The 20,056-nt window shown below is 41.4% G+C and overlaps 1 protein-coding gene across 1 annotated transcript in view; it reads right to left on the bottom strand.

Annotated features, from left to right (window-relative positions):
• Positions 1 to 20,056, bottom strand: part of LOC124716743 (microtubule-associated protein futsch-like) — a 281,674-nt gene that overhangs the window by 117,332 nt on the left and 144,286 nt on the right. The window contains exon 16 of the mRNA XM_047243286.1: positions 13,262 to 13,539. Within this exon, the coding sequence (XP_047099242.1) occupies positions 13,262 to 13,539 (278 nt within the window). The remainder of the gene's footprint in view (positions 1 to 13,261; positions 13,540 to 20,056) is intronic.

Below are 20,056 nucleotides of genomic sequence, written 5' to 3'. Positions count from 1 at the left end.
ACAGTAGCCAGAGATAGTGTTTTGTGTGTGTGTGTGTGTTTTTCTAATTCTGAGGAAGGCCTTCTGGCCAAAAGCTTAAATGTACAACAGCCTTTTCGAGGTGCCTGTCTGCATCTTGATGTCTCCTTTACAGGGTGAATAGCAATCTATCCTTTTCATAATACTGTTGCAGTACAAAGGTACACTTTTGCAGGCATTTTCAGTGGTATATGTGGACAGTGTATGCAAATATGTTGCAAATATAGCAGTAAAGATGTAATACTTTAAAATATAATGTCTGATGTGGCAGTTTACTGCTCCAACAATGAAAATGTACGAGGATGGTTCGGTATGAAACAAAAAAAACTCACCTTACTTCTCGATATAGTCTCCTTTGAGAGATATAAACATGGTCCAGTGATCCTCCAGCTTATTCATCCCAACAGAAAAATAGGTTCTGTTAGACTCTGCAAAATACTCCTTGACTGCAACTATCACTTTCTCAGTTCATAAAAATTTCTTCTTAGCAAACCAAAGTTTCGATTTAGGGAACAGGAAGTAGCAGCTTAGGGCTAAATCTGGTGAACAGGGCAGATGGAATCGATTCAAAGCCTAATTCATGCACTTTTGCCATTGTTATAGCTGATGCATGGGATGGTGCATTATCTTGGTGAAAGTGCACTTTTTTGCCTGTCAACCTGGGCCTCTTTTCAGTTAACACAAGTTTCAAACCATCCAACAATGAAGCATAATAAGGTCCAGTTATGGTTATGCTTTTTTCCAAATACTCTATGAGGTTTATTTCTTGGGAATCTAAAGAAACAATGGCCATCACTTTGTCAGATGAGAAAACGGTTTTTGTCTTCTTCGGAGCACTTTTATCAGCCTTTGTCCATTGTTTTGACTGCTGTTTTGACTCTGATGTGTGATGATGGATCCACGTTTCATCAACAGTCACAAACCAGAGCAAAATATCTTTCGGACTGCAATTAAACATTGCCAGACGTTCCAGTGAAATGCTGTCAATTGAGCTTTTGGTCACCTCTGAGCAATTGCAGCACACTTCACTGACAGTTTATTCGTAGCCAATTATCCAAGCAGGGAGATTATGCACTTGCTCAGTGGAGATGCCTAAGTCTCAGCAATCTCGTGAATTTTTATTCAGCGGTCTTGTATTACCATGTCATGGTTTCCTTTCTGGTGACCTCATTTGGATGGACTGAGCATACTTTGTCTGTGGTGCTCGTCCAACCACATTTAAAAATCATTAAGCCAAAAGCAAATGGTCTTTAATGATGGTGCAGGGTCCACAATTCTGTTTTTATTTGTGCAGCAGTATAATCCTCCAAATGAAAATGTTTAACAACAGCATGAAATTCCGTTTTCTCCATTTTTAATCACAGTCGACTCACTGACCGATTCAGACGGCTGTCAGTAATGAACTGTATGCTAAACATTGTTGAAATTCTTTATAAGGCTCAACAAAAATGTTCCATTCTTCCACGGAAATTTACCAGACTTATCAAACCACCCCCATAATAAGTGATGAACTTTTCATCTTTCATCATTTTGTGGTTTAATGTGTGTGTGTGTGTGTGTGTGTGTGTGTGAGGTGGAGGGAGGGGGGGGGAGGAGGGGGGGGGTCTACAAGAAAAGGTTTGAAATTGTGTGTAAAGTTTGTTGCAAGTGCCCTCACTATCAAATAATGGGTGAACATAACTTGGAATTCTTGTCTCACTGTGTTAAACCTTCAACATTAGATTTTTGCGTAGATTTTGACAGCATTTTACCTACAGAAAATAATTATGCAATTATTAAAAATCATATTACTGTTGCCCCTGCAAGCTGTTAGATAGAGACAGGCAACTGGGAATGTGCCTATGCACCATGTTAGCTCTTCAATAATATGGATGTTACAAAACAATATAAAATGGGAGAAATACATAAAATCAATAGTAGGGAAGGTGAACAGAAGACTTGTTTTGTAGAAGGGGTTCTGGGAAAGTGTAGTGAATTTGTAAAGGAACCTGCAAAAAAGATACCTGTGTGGCCTGTCCTGTAGTACTGCTATAGTGCCATGAATCTTTACATAGTATAGAGTATGTTTGATTTATAGAGTATTGAATGTTTTCAGTGCAAGTAACATGGCCAATTTCTTCAATAAGCATTATCTTTCAGGTATATGTTTATAAAATTTTATTTCTATTTGTATGGCGCACTTTTATTTTAAACATCCTGAATATTTAGAAATATTGACCAACACCTCAAGCCAATTGCCTATAATCTAGCCTCTCATGCCAAAGACACAAACCTCTTCCTTCACCAGCTTTCCACCATTCCCAGCTCTTTAACTCCTAGTTCCCCAGTGGTCACTGTTAATGCCACTTCCCTGGACATCAACATCCCTCATATCCATGGTCTTGTCAAAATTGAAAACAACTTTTTACAATGTTCTTCAGACTCCAAACGCACTACCTCATTCATCATTCACCTAACCAACTTTATTCTAACAGAAAACTATTTCTCCTTTGAAGATAAGGTACACAAATGAAACCAGAGCACAAGCCATGGGCACTCACATGGCACATCCTGTATCTGTCTGCAACTTAATGTGTCTTCTTTATCGTAAGTAGCAATCTATCTTTCCCTACATTGTTGTTTATGGGCCTTCTGGAGCAAAGTGTCCTAGCCTCCTAAAATCCCAAAACCCTGTTTTCGTACAGGCTTATTGACCATATCTTCATCATCTGGACTCAGGACCAAGAAAGCTTATCCTCATTCCTTCACAACCTCAACATTGTCTCTCCTATCTGCTTCACCTGGTCATCCTCAATCCAGCACGCCATCATCTTAGACGCTGACCTCCTCCTCCTCTCTAATGGCTCCATCCACCCCTATGTCCAAATTAAACCCACCAACAGCACCTACATTTGGACAGCTGCCACCCCTTCCACATCAAAATGACAGTGGCACGTAAAGTGCCCTCCGCCACACACCGTTGGGTGGCTTGCGGAGTATAAATGTAGATGTAGATGTAAAATATCCCTGTCATACAGCATTGACAGTGACAATAACTTCCTTGCCCCATATGCTGGATCTCACCAAGGCCTTCACAGACAGACACGACTCCCCGGACCTGGTCTGCAAACAGATTTCCTGATCCATTCCCACCACCCACAATCCTTCCACCACCCACAAGAGCCAGCAACAAAAGAGTGCCCCCTTCATCACCCAATACCACCCAGGACTGCAACAGCTGAACCACATCCTGCGTCAGGACTAATTATCTGACATCCTACCCAGGATCCCCCCCTCCTAAAGTGCTGTTATGTACTCGCCCAACCTCCACAACACCATATCCATCCCTATGCCTCTCCCAAGCCCAAAGTCTTGCCACAGGAATCATATACCTGTAGAAGCCCCATGCGCGAGACCTGTGGAATCCACCCACTCAGCACTTCCTCTGCAGGGCTATCACAGGTGTATTCTACCCTATCAGAGGCCGGACCAACTGTGACAGCAGCCATGTTGTATACCAGCTCAGCAGTGACCACTGCACAGACTTTTACATTGGTACGACTAGTTGTCCATCAGGGTGGATGGCCACTGCCAAACTGTAGCCAGGAGCAAAGTGGACCATCCTGTGGTACAGTATGCAGCTGAACACAACATGTTTAATTTCAAAGGTTGCTTCACAACCTGGGCCATCTGGCTCCTCTCCTCCACCACCAGCTTTTCTGAAATGTGCAATGTCTGTTATCTTCACAGCACATTCTCTGATCCCAAAATTATCCTGGCCTCAACCTACGGTAACATACTGCTCCCACATCCTCCACTCAGTAGTTTCCACCCCCTCGTTCTATCACCTCCTTCCTTTTCACATTCCCCAACACTCTCTGTAGCCGCCCTCTGCCGATTCACCTGCCTGTCCTTCCCTTTTCCCTGCACCCTACCTCCTGACATTGCGCCTACCGGTCTCTAGGCCCTGCATGCCCCACAAGATACTGCTCTTCTCTCCTCCCACCTGACTCTGCTATTCTTCACCCTTCCTCACCCCACTACAAATTGCTATTCACATGACAGTCGTCTTCTGGTCTGAGATGTTTGTGGTAGTGGTCACATGTGCATGACTTGCACTTATTTCTGAGTGCATTTTATTTGCTGAAGAAGGCTTTGGCTGAAAACTATTATATATTAGAGTCTTTTCGTTGTGTCCATCTCCAACTCAATGGGCCATCTTTACGGTGAGTAGGCCTGAGATGCAGGAGTTGGCAGTCATGTGCTTGTGAGGTGTGATGAAGGCTGTGGCCGAAAGCTTGTGTGTCTTAATTGTGCCTGTCTGCAACTTGACATGTCTTCTTTACGATGTTGCAATCTGTCTTTTTCTACAATGTTGATATTCCTACCAGAAGTTTCCATTGTTTGATCTTATCCTAATGAACAGAGTGGGTTTTTCCTCTGTGTTCAAACTCTACGGATTGATTGATGAGAGGATACGGAACAAAAAAGGTCCAATGAACTTCTGTCCGGAAATGCATGATTTCCATGCTAGAGACCATTTATTAAATCATACTTTGGTATAGAGACTGCAGTCTAATATGTGCTGTACCATGCAGCCACAGTTACAGTATTCATGATTTCCTCGTAGATGGTGGCACTGTTCTTCATACGTCAAGCCCTAGTGCCCTCTCCTGCCACAGTAATTGGTAATGTGGTGTCCGATACACTTCTCTTTCTGACTCACATTGTAGTGGATGTGATACAGCATTCTACACACTGTATTTGAGAAAGGCAAATGGCAACAGGTGGCAGGCAGCAAGGTTGTATCAGGAGACCTATCCCCACTGACAACAGCCACAGAATTCAGTGTTTGCAACAGTGTTTCGCCATTTGTCTGAGACGGAGTCGTTTTGGGAAGCAGGAAATCATGAAGGACTTACCTGAAATGTTCGGACACCAAACTTGGAGGAACATGCGATTAATGCTGTGGAAGGCAACTGCTGTGTCAGTACTAGACAGATGGCCAGTGTGGAACATTCTCCATAACAATTATCACTACCCTTATCACTTAAAGTGTGTGCAGGGCTTACTAGTAACAGACTTTCCATATTGAGAGCAGTTTTGTCACTGGTTTCTTCAACAGGCAACCACAATTCTGGGATTTGTGTAACCTATCTTATTCACAGATGAGGCCACTTTTACACAGAGTGGTATCTTCAACTTTCATAACAGTCGACTGTCGGATAGTATGCAGAACCCCCATGGCAGTGAGTCCTCTGCATCAGTGCATTCCTCCCACGTCGCCTAACAGGCAGAACTATCGGCATTTCTTGTGCATGGCTTTGCCTCCCCAGCTGGAAGAAGTCCCATTGGTGATTCGAAGGGTTACGTGGCTACTAAATGACAGCGCTCCAGCCCACTTTGCCATTAACGTCTGGACGCACCTCAATCGTGTCTTCCCTGGTCGACAGATCAGCCGAGGGTGTCCAGTTGCATGTCCTGCTCATTCACCAGATCTCAAATCATGTGATATCTGGTTATGGGGCCATCTCAAAAAGTATCATGAATGCAGAGATCATTCCAGATGTGGAGACAATGGAGCAGTGTATGTCGCCTTTGACACTGCTCGGATGCAGCCTGGCTGATGTGAACATTTGAGACGGAGCATGCTGCAGTGCATACATGCAAGTCCTGAGGTACATGGAAACCATTTTCAACACATACTGTAACTGTGGCTGCATGGTATAGTACGTATTAGACCACAGACTCTGTAACAATATATGATTGAATAGATGGTCTCTAGTATGGAAACCATGCATTTCCAGACATAAGTACATTAGACCTTATATGTTCTGTCTCTTCTCATGTATCAAATCCCTGGAGTTTGTACATGGTGGAAAAAATCACCCTCTATGTATGCGATTCATGCAGTTCCTGATATCTCTGAACAGCAAGAAACTTACGGCAAATGTCCTACTGCTGCTGGAGATGGAACACACAGATGTGACCACTTCAAACAGATTTAAGATACCTCAGAATAATAATCTGCATGACTGGATAGTGGCAACAATCCGGCTCCACCTGACAGCATGCTAACAACATTAAGACCTCGCTCAGTACGTGGGTATTTGTACGTGAAATTTCATGATCATATTCTAGAGAAACAATTGCTGTATAACAGAGTGCTAAATGTGTTTTAAAATATGTACAATACTATTTCACTAAAGAAAAAATAAAGTAGGGTGATAATGATGATGGTTACAAACATGAAATGGTTCACTGGTGACCAATAAGCAATTAAAGAGTGGAAATGAAACCAGTTCAAAGTGCAGTTTCTTTCAAAACACATTCTCAGTGTTACTGTCTTCTTGATGCTCTGCTGCATGTCCCTAGACTCATTCCAAATGTCAAATAGTGAAGAAAATGTTCCACACATTCATAACTAGATGATGCATGGTCTTTTGCCAAGCACTACTTATTTTTAAAGCTGCTACTGAAAAGCTGCTGTTAATTTGGCATGTATGATCTCTAAATGCAGTATGATCAAACACCCTTGTACTCACTTATCTCAAAAACTTCTCAAAAAGAGGAGAGGCTATGGATGATGTGTGAGATGCTATACTTCATCTGAAATATCAGCCATGTTCATCAGTTGCAAAACAAAAAGACTTCGACGATGTTGTCATTTCTTCCTCAATAGCGTACACTAAACTTCGGAATATCTAATTCCGAGAATGGTGTTATGTATGAAACAAAAGTCAATATTGAAAACAATATTTTGCAAAATTAATTTTGTTATTCTCATGCTAAAAAATGTAAAAGAAATGAAATTTTTTTGTCAATTACAGTACCACTAATTAATGTGTACGTTTGGAGCTTACAGGCGCTCAATGGGAAGATTGTGGATCCTTATGCATATTAAAAGAAGCAAATGTGGATAAAATTATGAAAATTATCACACGGTGAGGAGGTGAACTCACTCCCACCTCGCTCACATTCATTCACATAACCACTCTATCTCACACGCCTTACAACAATTGAGAAAGGGTGAAAGGTGCTATACCTGGGATTAAAACGGAAGTAAAACCACAGGAGAGCTAAAAGAAAGACACTGGGAAATGCCTGGCTGACCACAACAAAAACTTGGGTGAGCCATTCACCTTTTTAACAAGTTAAAAACATCTCTGTAAAATTTTTGAAAATAAGTTGGGAAAATCACAAAACCTTAAAAGTCTCACCATATTCTTTTGAGCGTTACTTAAAATGGAAGGTAGATCTATTGGCAAATCTGCAGCTCCCTGGCCAGAAAATAAAAGACTGTCTAATGAAATGAGTTGAACAGTGATCTGTGCGCCACAAGCAACACACACTGGAGGGTCCTCTTGTCAGAGCATCAGAGCAAGAAGCCAACGTGTCTTAGGGCTGTGGCCTATGCGAATATGCGTAAGGAGGATCTCGTCCCGTCAACATCGCTGAAAGGAGGTACGCCGCGGCGCATTGTGGCCTTTAATAAATGCAGCTTATTATCTCTCACTTTGAGCCGACGCTCCTCCCATTGATGCAAGACCGTGTATTTCAACAGTGAGGCAATAGCATGCATGGGGATGGCATACTGAATTAACAGAGCATTGCGACATACCTCCTTGGCTGCTACACCTGACCCTTCATTTCCTACAATATCCATGTCTCCTATTACTACTAGTTAAAATACTCTGCTTTTTTTTTCAGTAATAAGATGAATCTGTGGAATCAGAACACATTCCACTTATTTTTACAAATGAGTTATTTACAGAAAGAGATAAAAATGTGTGACTTGACATTTAGAATGTTTTAAATTGGATCCTGTGTGTGTGTGTGTGTGTGTGTGTGTGTGTGTGTGTGTGGAGAGAGAGGGGGGGGGGGGATCTTGAAAAATGGTGAATGGGTTGTAGTGGGAGAGAGACGAAAGGAGGGAGGAGACGCAAAGGGAGAAGGAGAATGGAAGGAGTGGAGAAGTGTTTTAACCACCAACTCACATTGCTTGAAACAAAATGTGGACAACACTAAACACTGTTGCACAGCTCCCCATGTAACACATGTACTGGGCCCTAATCAGAAGACATAATTCTATGCATCAGTCCATTAGCATGGCTCAACTACTCAGCGGTAAAGATCGGACTATGGATCTAAAGCTCCAGGTTTCATCTCTGGTTAATCCTAGGATTTTTATCTGTAACATATCACTTCTTTCACCATCACTAAAAAAATTTTAATGTGATAAATGCACAGTTGCGCTGTGGCTCAGAGTCACATTGAACTATATGTACCCCCGTAACTGGTACATTAACATTTATGCAAGCTTCTCCTCAGGTGATGCATAAGGGCACCTGAACTATAAACTGATTTTCTCTCAGTGCACCACACAAGTTTCAGCATTCTACATTCGTAAGCTCAAAGGATGCTACTGCTCAACTTAAATTATTATGGATGGATAAAAGTGGTCCATTGCTACATTTATTTTTTGCAGTCTGTCAATCTACAAATCATTTCTTTCTATATCTTTAGTGAGCTGGACCATTGCAGCAGACTATTTCACATTGACAAAAAGCTTGATTCACTCGATTTAGTAATTAATGAATATTGTTGACGAATAAAATAAAAAAAATCTCCAAATAAAAACAGAGGTACAAAAAACTGTATGCGATTACAACCTGAATTAATGTACCGTGTGACTGAGTCATTAACTTACAGCTGGAATACCAGTATTGAAACTATTACCTTTCAGAACTTTTTACGTCCTGGCTTCATTTGTGGAAAATTAATTTTGATGATATATATATATATATATATATATATAGTGTCTGTATATGTGTGGATGGATACGTGTGTGTGTGTGTGTGTGTGCGAGTGTATACCCGTCCTTTTTTCCCCCTAAGGTAAGTCTTTCCGCTCCCGGGATTGGAATGACTCCTTATCCTCTCCCTTAAAACCCACTTCCTTTCGTCTTTCCCTCTCCTTCCCTCTTTCCTGATGAGGCAACAGTTTGTTGCGAAAGCTTGAATTTTGTGTGTATGTTTGTGTGTCTGTCGACCTGCCAGCACTTTCATTTGGTAAGTCACATCATCTTTGTTTTTATATACACTCCTGGAAATTGAAATAAGAACACCGTGAATTCATTGTCCCAGGAAGGGGAAACTTTATTGACACATTCCTGGGGTCAGATACATCACATGATCACACTGACAGAACCACAGGCTCATAGACACAGGCAACTGAGCATGCACAATGTCGGCACTAGTACAGTGTATATCCACCTTTCGCAGCAATGCAGGCTGCTATTCTCCCACGGAGACGATCGTAGAGATGCTGGATGTAGTCCTGTGGAACGGCTTGCCATGCCATTTCCACCTGGCGCCTCAGTTGGACCAGCGTTCGTGCTGGACGTGCAGACCGCGTGAGACGACGCTTCATCCAGTCCCAAACATGCTCAATGGGGGACAGATCCGGAGATCTTGCTGGCCAGGGTAGTTGACTTACACCTTCTAGAGCACGTTGGGTGGCACGGAATACATGCGGACGTGCATTGTCCTGTTGGAACAGCAAGTTCCCTTGCCGGTCTAGGAATGGTAGAACGATGGGTTCGATGACGGTTTGGATGTACCGTGCACTATTCAGTGTCGCCTCGACGATCACCAGTGGTGTACGGCCAGTGTAGGAGATCGCTCCCCACACCATGATGCCGGGTGTTGGCCCTGTGTGCCTCGGTCGTATGCAGTCCTGATTGTGGCGCTCACCTGCACGGCGCCAAACACGCATACGACCATCATTGGCACCAAGGCAGAAGCGACTCTCATCGCTGAAGACGACACGTCTCCATTCGTCCCTCCATTCACGCCTGTCGCGACACCACTGGAGGCGGGCTGTACGATGTTGGGGCGTGAGCGGAAGACGGCCTAACGGTGTGCGGGACCGTAGCCCAGCTTCATGGAGACGGTTGCGAATGGTCCTCGCCGGTACCCCAGGAGCAACAGTGTCCCTAATATGCTGGGAAGTGGCGGTGCGGTCCCCTACGGCACTGCGTAGGATCCTACGGTCTTGGCGTGCATCCGTGCGTCGCTGCGGTCCGGTCCCAGGTCGACGGGCACGTGCACCTTCCGCCGACCACTGGCGACAACATCGATGTACTGTGGAGACCTGACGCCACACGTGTTGAGCAATTCGGCGGTACGTCCACCCGGCCTCCCGCATGCCCACTATACCCCTCGCTCAAAGTCCGTCAACTGCACATACGGTTCACGTCCACGCTGTCGCGGCATGCTACCAGTGCTAAAGACTGCGATGGAGCTCCGTATGCCACGGCAAACTGGCTGACACTGACGGCGGCGGTGCACAAATGCTGCGCAGCTAGCGCCATTCGACGGCCAACACCGCGGTTCCTGGTGTGTCCGCTGTGCCGTGCGTGTGATCATTGCTTGTACAGCTCTCTCGCAGTGTCCGGAGCAAGTATGGTGGGTCTGACACACCGGTGTCAATGTGTTCTTTTTTCCATTTCCAGGAGTGTATATATAAAAGGCAGTGTCTGAAAATGGAGGTGATTCTTTTTATTATTCTGCAATCATGAACTACACAGAGCTGTCTGCAAATTTTAATTTTCTGATGAACATAAGCTAGAGAAAGTTTTTCAGAGCCATACATAGGAGGGAAATTTTAAAGCAATACAACTAAACACGAGATAGAAGCTCTGTGAGGGATAAAACATAATAATGACTGTCAACGGCCACTTCAGGAAAGTATATATATTTACACCAAAAATATTTACAAACAAATGAATGAAAATAAAATAACATAAATAATAAAGAATATGTAAATTTTTTCACAAACATCCACTGATGAAGAGGATAGAGAACAGCACAAGCCCAAAATAAAAGTCTGTTAAAGTAAATTAAATTAACATCAAAATAATATGGCTTATGATGAAAAAGATTCATAGTTGCCGTCTCTAATTGAACAACACAGAAATAACTAGAAAACTCAATCCGGCGTAATGTCAACTGATTGAAAATACATCAAGTCAACTTTAAGTACGACATAAAACACACAGCACACACAATATAGAAATAAAAGAGCCATGAAATGAAAGGAAAAAAATCTCTGTGATCTGGAGTAATTTTTAAGAGAATTCACAGGACTAAAAAGCTGTAACAATTGTTGTTGTTCTCAAAAAAAAAAGACTGCTTCAAAAATGATTAAAAACTTGCACTGACATACTGCTTACAAATTCCATGTCAACAAAGTATTCGCAGCAATTACAAGAAGCTACGGCCATACTAGCAAAACCAATCTCTAAAATGCACATACTTTATCAGATTCCACAGCTAAATACAAAATGCTTCTAACAAAGTAAAGCCATTAAGATGTTATTTAACAAGAAGCATCATTAATGATACTTAAGCAGTTCCAACTACTAATGAACAGCACCATGATGATAACATAAATAGAAATTAGTGTTTAAGCATTAAGTCACGTGCAAAAGTGAACAGTGCAATGTGCTTTAATTCTTTGTAATCTACTATCAGCACAATCAGTTCAATTCACAGTCTGCATGTCAATTAAATTGAGGCATGCAACGCATATGATGTACAAAATGTACTATTGTATACTCATTAATAAAGTTTTCACATAATGTAGAAAGTGTCACTGGTTATTAAAGGACACGATGTAAAAACTGGTGTAATTCCATGTTTGTATCTGGTACTTTGCTAAGCCTATGACACATTTACAATTGAAGTTATCCCTATAACTGCTAGTTATGTACTGAGAAGCACCAACACAAACAAAATGAAACATTAATATTATTTTCTGATCGTCAATACTTGGACACCAATTGATACTTTGCATCAACTACTTAAGTGTCTATGATGACGAGCCATTTCTGATGTTATGGAATCTATCAAAAATTTACTTAACATTCATCAGTAGTATTTCTTCTACATTCTTACGTAATTTCAAAATTTTGTTATTAATACTGCTGGACAACTGACATGTGTGATCTTAACAATTATCTTTGTTTACCTAGCATGCATCCTCAATGAAACAAATGCTGTCTGCTTCATAAAATGGTAACAATTTTTGGAAATATAACATTATTTACGATTTTGACAGTAACTAAAACAAATTATTTCTGTTACAAAGAGAGACCATGTCATAGGTGTAATATTTTAAAGTTCACTAAATGCACGTATCACATCTCATTCAATGTACTACTTTAGAAAAGTATCGTATTCAGTAAAATTGCACCACTGTCTGCTAACCTTGCCGAGGCAAGAAAGCAAATGATCATTTGAACCTTCACAAGCAAAAAGTTGCACATCCTAGTTTCTTCCATGATGTAATTAAAAAACAATACAAATTAGAGCAAACCAAACAATGTCTTCTATAAAGAAATTGTAATAAACAAAACAAAGCATTACTTCTGGTTGTACCAAAAGTCAGTTATGAATAAATAAATTGGAGGTATTAAGTCAAAAGACAAATGTAAATATGTAAGGGAAAAGAAACCATCTATCAGCTTGCAAAGATCACTGGTAAAGTACAAGATGGGAAGAAGATTGTGGAATGGCGTAAGAGTGAGCTCCAATACAGTCTTTCCTGAACAGCTCTAAAAAAAAAAGCCCTTTAATACACAATGACACCACTTTCACCAGATACCAATCTATTTTTCCTTTCCCCCCTGTCAATTACAATGTATACTACTGAATGTGTGTCTAATTTTAGATAAACTAAATCATAAACGCATGAAAATAAAACAACATACAAAAAAATAAAGCAAATTCCTCAAATTTCTAGTGGCATCACCATTGCACGTAAGATTGTCTACACATTATCTTCAGTCTTATAGTGCTCTTACAGGCAACGGCAGCCCACTGTTGAAATGAACAGGACACCGCTGTGTCATCTGGTAGTGAATACTGGATAGTTTTTTTTCACGTATTACGCATAAACTTGTATACTGAAAATCTTTTTCTTTCATCCCTAAATGGAGAGATTCACTGTCTGGAATTCTGCTGTCCATTTCAATGAAACTAGCTAGCTAGGCTAATATCGAGAGTGTGTGGTGACCTATAAAATAAGTAGTGTAAAATGATTGAAGAAGCAGTCATCTGCAATGTCCTGCCTTCTGCAAATGCCAAACTAGCCTCCAGACTGTCCGTCTACGATGTCTGCTGTGTACCCCCAGTGGCAACGGGGCCCACCCGGGAGTCGAGTGACTGTCACCTGGTGAGACGCACGACAAGCGACCTACCGCTCTGTGTGCAGCTCGCACAGTGGACCAGAGGCTCCGGCCGGCCCGTCTTGATATTGCGGTTGCGGTCGCCGCCACACACTTTGCACCGGGCAGTCGCGTCCCTCAGCTCTGCCGCATCTTCGACCTTGATGACGGTCCCGTTGACTGTAGGCGTGCCGCCGCCTGCATTATCGTCCGACACCGCAGGCTTCTTATCGTCCGTTCGGTCTACCACATCACCAGCTTCAGATCCACTGTCGTCCGAATCCTGGCTCCCGTCACTCGAAGAGCTGCTACTAAAGGAAAACAAATGTGTGAGAGGGCCCATGTAACACAGTGAATCAAGAATAAATGAAAATTCTATTAAATACTTTTACACAGTTCCTATACTAAACGGAACAGTAAGAGAATTCACTATCATTAGTTTTGAGCAAAATTTCTGAAAGTTTCTTACCAATCAATTACCAATAAGAGAAAAGAATTTCATTCTATTGCCATAGTTGCTGTTTACAAGGTATATGTATGACCTATCAGAAGGCAATGGATGCCCTTTGAGGCTTTTCGCAGACGGTGCGGTTGTCTACAAAAAGTTAGCAGTGCTAGAAAACAGTAACAATTTGCAGAAGTACCTGCAAGGGGTTGACGAATGGTGCAGGGACTGGCAGTTGACACTAAATACAAATAAATGTAGGGAAAGAAATATACTACTGTACAACTACACTACTAATGACAAATTTCTGGAATCCCTAACCGCTGTAAAATATCTACGAGTATCTATCTGGAGTGACCGTAAATGGAATGACCAAGTAAAGCAAATAGCGGGAAAAGCAGATGCTAGACTTAGTTTCACAGGAAGAATCTCAAGGAAATGTAATTCATTCACTAAAGAAGAGGCTTACAAGGAGACTTGTTCAATCTGTTCTTGAGTAGTGTTCATCTATCTGCAACCATTACCAGGGAGGACTGACAGAAGAGAGGGAGAAGATCCAACAAAGAATGGCACGTTTCATAACAGGATCGTTTAGTCAGCGCAAGAGCATTATGGAGATTCTCAACGAACTTCAGTTGCTGATGCTCCAATGTTCCAACAGAAGCACTATGCACTACAGAGAGATTTACTATTGAAATTTTGAGAAAGCACTTTCTGGGAAGGGCAAAACAACATGTTACTTCATCCCACATACAGCTCGCAAAAAATGACCATGACAAAGAAATCTGAGAAATTAGAGCTAATACAGATCTTTACCAAGTGTCATTCTTCTCGTACACAATTTGTGAATGGAACAGGGAGGGGTGAAGGAAGAGGGTGGAGGGATAGTGATATCAGAAATACCTCCGCCACATGCAATCAGACAACTTGCAGTCGGCTGATGTAGAAATGTATTTTCTGACATTTATAACAACATATCTGCATTGAAATGGTACACAACAACCAACGGATCCTATTTAATAACCTAAGTCTTGGGAGGGGGAGGAGAGAGAGAGAGCGAGAGAGAGAGAGAGAGAGAGAGAGAGAGAGAGAGAGAGAGAGAGAGAGAGAGAGGGAGGGGGGGGGGGGGCATAACAAATAGTGGCACAACTCGTCATGAGACTCAGTGCAAAAGCATTACATACATACTCAGTGAATTTCAAAGACAAGCACTAAAAGAGAAGTGTTGTGCATCACAGACAGGGTTATTGTTGGAATACTGAAAGCATACATCCCAAGAATAGACAGGAAACATACAAATTACATCTCACAAAATAACCATGGTAAGAAAAATAAGAGCTCAAATGTTTAGCAACACACATTTCTCCCATACTCCGTTCTAAACTAGAGCAGAGGAAGGGTTTCATATAGTGGTATCAGACACAACCACTGCCACACATCATAAGGTGGCTTGCAGAGTATATATGTATATTTGCATGCAAAATATCTACTTTTGTTTAATCTAGTGTAACATGGGATCATTAGGCATGCCGATAAACAACAGTACACAATCACACAGACATCACAAGCAGATGATATCACAGTGACAAGCAAAGTTAAAACACAAACTGAAAAGCAAGGTACATGCCGTAAAAGCAGACCTGCAGGTCTACAAAGATAAGATCGAATACATGTTAATGTCAAGAATGAAGCACGGCAAAATCCGACCAACTGCAGGCTAAGATTCACATATGTGGACAAATTCACACACACAATGCATTGGGCTCAATTTAAAGGAGAAAACACAAGCAAGAGAAACTTTTTTTATTCAGTTTGTTAAAAGCCCGAGGTATAAAGCACTGTTATCTAGAACACAGATTATGGTCTACAACACATTTGTCTAATTATCTATATCTTGAATACACTACTGGCCATTAAAATTTCTACACCAAGAAGAAATGCAGATGATAAATGGGTATTCATTGGACAAGTATATTATACTAGAACTGACATGTGATTACATTTTCACGCAATTTGGGTGCATAGATCCTGAGAAATCAGTACCCACAACAACCACCTCTGGCCGTAATAGCGGCCTTGATATGCCTGGGCATTGAGTCAAACAGAGCTTGGATGGCGTGTACATGTACAGCTGCCCATGCAGCTTCAACACAATACCACAGTTCATCAAGAGCAGTGACTGGCATATTGTGACGAGCCAGTTGCTCGGCCACCATTGACCAGACATTTTCAATTGGTGAGACATCTGGAGAATGTGCTGGCCAGGACAGCAGTCGAACATTTTCTGTATCCAGAAAGGCCCGTACAGGACCTGCAACATGCAGTCATGCATTATCCTGCTGAAATGTAGGGTTTCGCAGGGATCGAATGAAGGGTAGAGCCACGGGTCGTAACACATCTGAAATGTAACATCCACTGTTCAAAGTGCCGTCAATGCGAAGAACAGGCGACTGAGACGAGTAACCAATGGCGCCCCATACCATCACACCGGTTGATACGCCAGTATGGCGATGACGAATACACACTTCCAATGTGCGTTCAACGCTATGTTGCCAAACTTGGATGCAACCATCCTGATGCTGTACTCAGAACCTAGATTCATCCGAAAAATTGATGTTTTGCCATTCGTGCACCCAAGTTCACCGTTGAGTACACCATCGCAGGTGCTCCTGCCTGTGATACAGCTTCAAGGGTAACCGCTCCATGGTCTCCGAGCTGATACCGTATTTACTCGAATCTAAGCCGCACTTTTTTTTCCGGTTTTTGTAATCCAAAAAACCGCCTGCGGCTTAGAATCGAGTGCGAAGCAAGCAGATGTTCTGAAAAATGTTGGTAGGTGCCGCCACAAGTAACTTCTGCCGTCGAATATATGTAGCGCTACACAGGCATGCTTTGTAGGCACAAAGATAAATACTGTCGCCAAAACCTCTGTGTCAGTAAATAAATTAAAAATGGTGGAAGACGAGCTTTTTTTCTCCGCCCCGAGTTTCGACCACTGCATTTTCATACATTATCCAACGAAGTAAATACAAATTCCGTATTGTTCATCTTCTAATGTAGCAGGATTTCAATGTACTGCGAAAATCCGACTGGCAAGACTGTTTGGGATGTTTGTCAATATGGCTAACTCTACGTTCTGAATTTTTTCCTACCTGTGAGAAGAGATGGTTGCTAATAGGAGCCTGATGAAATGTGAATCACATGCAGTATTCTCTTCACCATAAGTATAATACGAATATAAACATTTTGCCATGTATTCTTTCGTGTTTGCTGCTATCTCATTTAAATCCTGTCTGCCTAATAAACTACGAAACTAGAGTGAGACAACAGCAAATGCGGAAGAATATACGTATTATGTTTATATTCGTATTATTCTTATGCCTAATAGTGATACAGTGAGAAATGAAGCATGGCAACTGACTAGATTTTTAAATCTAAGATGGCTCTAATTTCTGTGCAGAATTTGATGTACTAAAGAAGCGGCTGCAAAGATTTTCAAACACAGAAAAATTTTCAGCTAACTCTCGTTCAGAACATGTTTTATCATACGCAGTCTATTATTTGGTTCTTCTTGATCATTATCAAAGAAAGCAGCAGTGTAACAACAAATAGCAGTCTCTTGCCATTGTTTCGCTAATGAGACGATTCCTCTTTATTGTAAGCAGCGGTAGCGCGCACAAAAACAAGCCTTGCCGCGAGCGGCGACAGGCCGTAAACACGCACTATCAGAATGCGACAAACAATGCACGACACAGTACAGTGATGCATCTTCAGCTTAGAGTGACGTAAACACCTATAAAAAAGAAAATGGCACTTATCAGATCAAAGCAAAATAAGCAATCGATTCAAACCAGACGAAGCACGTGAAAAAGGAAGGGTACCCGTATAAATACGGATGGAGCGCCTGACGCATAGCAATGGCTACCTGGTAAAGCTTAACTGCTAAGCTTACGACTCGAACCAAACTACTGTAGCTGTATCGTCATTCATTCGACCTTAATTGTGTCTCATATTACAATGGCCCAACTTTGTTTTGTTTTGGAGGTGCGGCCTAAAACTTTTCTCTCCCATTGAATTTCGAGTCTCAAATTTCAGGTGCGTCTTAGATTCGGGAAATTTTTTTTTTCCTTTATTTCGAGTCTCATTTTTCAGGTGCGGCTTAGATTCGAGTGCGGCTTAGATTCGAGTAAATACGGTAGTCTATGCTGCTGCAAACGTCGTCGAACTGTTCGTGCAGATGGTGGTCGTCTTGCAAACGTCTCCATCTGTTGACTCGGGGATCTAGACGTGGCTGCATGATCCATTACAGCCATGTGGATAAGATGTCTGTCATCTCTACTGCTAGTGATACGAGGCCGTTGGGTTTCAGCACGGCGTTTCGTATTACCCTCCTGAACCCACCGATTCCATATTCTGCTAACAGTCATTGGATCTCGACCAACGCGAGCAGCAATGTCACGATACGATTAACCACAATCGCGATAGGCTACAATCTGATCTTTATTAAAGTCGGAAATGTGATGGTACGCATTTCTCCTCCGCACATGAGGCATCACAACAATGTTTCACCAGGCAACGCCGGACAACTGCTGTTTGTGTATGAGAAATCGTTTGGAAACTTTCCTTATGTCAGCACGTTGTAGGTGTCGCCACCTGCGCCAACCTTGTGTGAATGCTCTGAAAAGCTAATGATTTGCACATCACAGCATCTTCTTCCTATCAGTTAAATTTCGCATCTGTAGCACGTCATCTTCGTGGTGTAGCAATTTTAATGGCCAGTAGTGTACATAGGGAGATGGCTAGAAGGAACTTGATATCTTTGAAACAAAGGTGATGAGGAGAATCTTCAAACTTGTTATAAAGATGGAGACAAATGACAGCAAAGGACGAAGAAAGAAACTTACAATATAATGAAAAGATATCAGATTATGAATATTGTAAAAAGCAGGTAGATATAATATGCTGATCGTGTAAAAAGGATGTCTGAAAATACCATTCCCGAAGCTGTTATGAGGGAGGGAAAACCTTGAGAAACACATATTTCATGTACCATTACTCTATTGGCAAAGTGACTGAGAAAGCTAACACATCCGGGGATATAAGGTGGCTAAAAGAAGAAGCCCTACAGTGAAAGAGGTGGAGGTAGAGCATGGTATAGGGGGCCTGTAACCAATGGATGATGCGGAAGTCGCGTCACATCCATCTGTCAAAAATGTTTGTAATCATTAAATTAATTTTGCAACAAGAGCTACAAGCTTTTTTTAATTATCTGCTGCGTTTTAACATACAAATTTGCCACATAATATTTCTTCCCTTTTAATTCCAATAACTAGTCTCCATATAATCTATTTCCTATGATGCAATAGTTTAAACAAAATAAAAAAGAAGACAAAGAGTATGTGTTCAGCAAAAAGTGTAATAATTATATATTTACTGCATTTAAATTTTTGGCACAGTGTACTGGTAATTCTGTGATAAAATAGCACTTAGCAATGAATGAAAAAGTGGGCTGAGCGCAAGATGCAAGTAGTCCAATCTTCAAAGAGAAAGTGAACATGGAATGACTAAAGTGGCCCAATGTGGCCAATCAAGTTAATAATAATAATAACACTAATAATAAAATAGCGTTTATATCACTGGGTCAACCTTTACATGTTCTCAAGCAAAGTTCCCATTTAAGGCAGGAATATTTGGGTCTTTAGCGCTTTGTTAAAAAAAGTGTTTTGCTATAAAAGCTGAAAATCACCGCTCCTTAAAATAATCAATACTTAGAATGTTTACAATAGCAGCAAAGATAATCAACACATTTCCAACAGCATTTACATACGACTGAAGATGTAATTAGATATGGATCACAAAATAATAATTTATGATGTTGTTCATAGGTGTAGTTCAGCATGTTCAAATATTTCAACAAAGATAAGAAGTCAGCTGTCAGTTGCACAAGAAAACCTTTATCTGGTTTCATTTGTTTAAGCTGTCATCTTCAGAAGTGAAATAGGCCTAAATCATTGGTAAGCCAACATAAAAATGGCCTTTTTTTACAATGGCTTATCAATGATTTGGGCCTATTTTGCCTCTGAAGATGACAGTTTAATCTGTCGAAATCGGTAAAGTGAACCAAGTAAAGGTTTTCCTGTGCAGCTGACAACAGACTTTTTATGTTTGTTGAAAATAATACTACAGGTAGATATCTAAAACTAACAGTGAATAAGTCAAGGTTTATCAGGATATACTCAACTCCACAATATTCAAAACTGCAACAGCTCCAGAACTGTGAATGACACACATTTCAATAAATTATGAGAATTGCTGGCCAGACTTTTGTCACTCCTCCCGTACTGGGGTCTAAATGGTATGTCGTTTCTATTTAACTCTTCTCT

Source organism: Schistocerca piceifrons, chromosome 9, assembly GCF_021461385.2.
Source record: "Schistocerca piceifrons isolate TAMUIC-IGC-003096 chromosome 9, iqSchPice1.1, whole genome shotgun sequence".
Classification (NCBI taxonomy): domain Eukaryota; kingdom Metazoa; phylum Arthropoda; class Insecta; order Orthoptera; family Acrididae; genus Schistocerca; species Schistocerca piceifrons.
The sequence above is the reverse complement of the archived record's forward strand: the minus strand, read 5'-3'. Positions and strand labels throughout refer to the sequence as shown.